Below are 3749 nucleotides of genomic sequence, written 5' to 3'. Positions count from 1 at the left end.
GATGAGGTGGATGAGTTGCCACAACCAATTGGTTTGTTGGTAGGGCCGCAGGGTGATGATCGTATTAATGACCCATGTGGCAATCGATGAAGCTAGGCAACACGTGGGTGGGAGGGGTATAAATACTGATGTAAATGTTCCGGATAAATTTCGAAACATTTCCAAAGGAGGCTGAAACACCTCCAAAGGAGGTTGAAGCATTTCCAACTCCAAATGTGAGTGAAACAGATCCAAATAGGGGTGAAACAGATCCAAATGGGGGTGAAACAAATTTGAATGGGGGTGAAACAGATCTGAATGGTGCTGAAACAGATCTGAATGGGGCTGCAACAAATGGGGATCAATCAGATGTTGCTAGTAGTTCTGAATCAGATTTTCCAGATCTTGATGATTCAGATGTTGATGAAGAATTGAGAAACCTTAGAGCTGAAAAGAGGAGTAAAAGGAACCCCAATCCTAGAAAGAAAAAAAATAACACAGAGGAAATACCATTAGGTGAAGCTGGTGTTGATAGAGGCTTTGAAGATATTGGTAGAAATAAGTCTGCTAGGTATGTGGGAAGATTAGGTGGAGATGAGGATTATATTGATACCATTGTGGTAGTGATGACGGTAATGATGAGTTAGATACGATGCGTAAGGGGTGTTGAACTACCAAAAAGAAGGAAGAGCACAAAGGTCAGGTATGATCCAGCTTGTGTAGTTGCTATTTTTGAACTTGGTATGGTTTTTGAAAATGAAAAAGTATTTAGGAAAGCATTGGCTGATTATGCAATAGAATACAAAGTTAGTCTTAAGTTAAGGCCTAATCAACCTGGTAAAGTAAGGGCTCAGTGTAAGGGTAACAAACAGTGCAAGTGGTTGTGTTATGCTGCAACAGATAGAGATTCTGGTGACTTTATGATTAAGAGCTACCATCCTGTACACAAGTGTACAACTTCTAACAAGAACAAAATGTGCAACACCAAATGGCTTGCTGCTAGATTTAAGGATGAAATAATTAAGCGACCATCTTTGAGAATATGGGAAATACAAGACATGTGCGAGTGGATAAGTTAGGACTTTATGTTGGTAGGACAATTTGCTACGAGCTAAAATGCAGATACTAAGAGAGTCTATGGGTGATTGGAATTTAGAGTTTGCAAGATTGTGTGACTATTCGATATGATAAAACGACAAATCCCGGTAGTTCTTTGGGTGAGGATGGACGAGAGAAAGTTGTCTAGGGAAGAATTTGTTTGTGTACTTCTATGTCTGCTTGGATGCATTGAAGAAGGGGTGGATGGAAGGTTGTAGGAGAATAATAGGTTTTGATGGGTGTTTTCTAAAGGGTGCTTGTAAAGGTGAACTGCTAGTAGCGAGTTGGCAAGAATGGAAACAATCGAGATGTTTCCTATAGCCTAGGCGTTGTTGACTCGAAACTAAGCATAGTTAGAGTTTTTTCATTAATTACTTGAAAGAGGATTTACGGTTGGGTACCGGAGAAGGTCTTACTGTGATGGCAGACATGCAAAAGGTAATGTACATAGTAACTTGTTTAATTTCTCACCGTTCTTGTTGAGTGTTTATTTAATAATTTCTTTTCTTTGAAGGGTTTTCATGCTGCTGTAGAAGAATTGTTACCTGATGCTGCGCATAGGAGATGTGCAAGACACATTTGGTCCAATTGGCATCAAGAATGGAAGGGTGAAGAGAGAAGAAAACAATTTTGGAGATGTTCTAAGGCCAGTTTTGAAGTGAAATTCAGGTCAGAGCTTGATAAAATGAGCAAACTTGGTAAAGATATTTGTGCTGATTTATTGCATTATCCAGAAAAATCATGGGTGAGGGCATACTTTAAAGAGCATTCTAAGTGTGATGTTGTTGAGAATAACATGTGTGAAACCTTCAATTCATGGATCTTGTCTTGTAGACACAAATCAATTATAACCATGTTGGAGGAAATTAGGAGAAAGATAATGACTAGACAATGTGATATGATTAAGTTTGCCAACACTTGGATAGCTGAGATTTCACCTATGGCTAGACTTACCTTAGAGGATAATAAGGAAATGGCTAGGGGCTGCAAGGTTCTTTGGAATGCTGATGTTGGATTTGAGATTGGAGAGGGTGAGTATAGGCATACAGTTAACATGAGTACTAAGAGTTGTAGTTGTAGAACTTGGCAACTGAGAGGAATTCCATGCCAACATGTTGTTTGTGCATACTACCACATAGAACTAGAGCCTGAACACTTTGTGGAGCATTGGTATAGGAAGGATACATTCTTAAAGGCATATAGTCATTTCATCCAACCAATTCCAAATATGAAGATGTGGCTTGAAACAAACAATCCAAAGATTGAGCCTCCTGCACCTAAACCAATGCCTGGCAGGCCGAAGAAGAAAAGAACAAAAGGCAAAGATGAACCAAAAAAGATGAGGTATGGAAAGGTGTCCGGAAAAGGGGGGAAAATAACTTGTTCAAAGTGTCATCAACAAGGACATAACAAGAAATATTGCAAGGTAAAATAGTTTTCTTTGAGTTGGTTAACTTGTTTATCATGTATTTTGGGTTTTTAAGTTGGTTACTGCCTTTAAATATGCAGGTTGTGCCAGGTGCAGAAGCACCTAGCCAAAGTTTACAAGACCCTGCAGAAGCACCTAGCCAAACTGCACCTACAAGCTTAAGCCAGCCTACACCTTCAGCAGCAGTTTGTGATGATACAACTAGAGTTAGGAGGGTGAATCAATCAAAAAGAGTTAGAAGCTCAAGCCAGCCAGCCCCACCTACAGATACAAGTATTCCTATTACAAGAGGAATAACAAGTCAACTACCTCCTAGAAGAAGACAAGTTGCTGGACAGAAGAGAGCCAAGGTTGCAACTGGAGAGGAACCTGCAAGTAGGGGACACAAGAGGGCAGCTGATGTTGGATTTGGCATATACACAAGTACAAGTGGAACTCAAATACTAAATGTAAGTCAATTCTAACTTTGGTCTCTAAAACACAACTACATGTAACAAAACTGACTATGCTTCATTTTTCTGCTAAAATGCAGCCAGGAACATCAAGCCAAAGGATTCTAGAAACTGGTTCAGCTTACAAGGATGCAAGTCCAACAGGCATAGACCTTGGTTATAAAGCTAGAGGATTGAGATGGAAAAACAAGGAAGCTGTCACTGGCCCCCAATTGAAGCAGATGGCAAACAAGAAGAAGAAGAAGAACTGGCAGTATTAGGATAGGATGTAGTACTTAATTGGCAATGTAATATGGCACCAAACAATTTCTCTTTTTGGATGGTTATTTTGGCAATCTGATACTTGTATGTAGCAGTAAACAATTTGCAGTATTTTAATGTTTGCTTTTGGCTACTTGTATGCTAACTTTGAGCTCATTCTTGAGCATGTTAATATATTAGCTACTATTTGGGGTTACCTGTTGTTGGTGTTTAAACAGTTGTGCTAATGTAATTATAGCTGCTGTTGGTGTTAAATAACATTGGCCTACCTGTTGTTGGCAATAATATGTAGCATAAACTTATTGGAAGCAGGCCAGGTTTTTATGCAACTGTGTGAGCTCAAAACAGAGCATTGTTGGCAAATACAGCATAGACAAAACAACATTTCATTTCATTTCATTCAAAATGCTGGTTTACATGAGTGACTGTTGGCCAAAGTTCAGCCATGCCAAAATACAAAATTGTCACAACAATGCAGTAACCAAATTACATTCCAAGAATCCTAACAATATTACAACTACACAACTTAG

At 39.1% G+C, this 3749-nt stretch overlaps 1 protein-coding gene across 2 annotated transcripts; it reads left to right on the top strand.

Annotated features, from left to right (window-relative positions):
• Window positions 1-1416: 1416 nt before the first annotated feature.
• LOC132042636 (uncharacterized) lies at window positions 1417-3415 on the top strand. Of its 2 annotated transcripts, none has more exons than XM_059433170.1 (4): window positions 1417-1515; window positions 1592-2503; window positions 2587-2955; window positions 3039-3415. In XM_059433170.1, the coding sequence occupies exons 1-4, from the start codon at window positions 1498-1500 to the stop codon at window positions 3216-3218; spliced, it is 1479 nt and encodes a 492-aa protein (XP_059289153.1). In that variant the 5' UTR covers window positions 1417-1497; the 3' UTR covers window positions 3219-3415. The 2 variants fall into 2 exon arrangements, with proteins under 2 accessions (XP_059289153.1, XP_059289154.1); XM_059433171.1 differs by having other exon boundaries at window positions 3043-3207.
• Window positions 3416-3749: the final 334 nt, after the last annotated feature.

The sequence above is a fragment of the Lycium ferocissimum genome, unplaced genomic scaffold, assembly GCF_029784015.1.
Source record: "Lycium ferocissimum isolate CSIRO_LF1 unplaced genomic scaffold, AGI_CSIRO_Lferr_CH_V1 ctg16775, whole genome shotgun sequence".
Lineage (NCBI taxonomy): Eukaryota > Viridiplantae > Streptophyta > Magnoliopsida > Solanales > Solanaceae > Lycium > Lycium ferocissimum.
The sequence above is the reverse complement of the archived record's forward strand: the minus strand, read 5'-3'. Positions and strand labels throughout refer to the sequence as shown.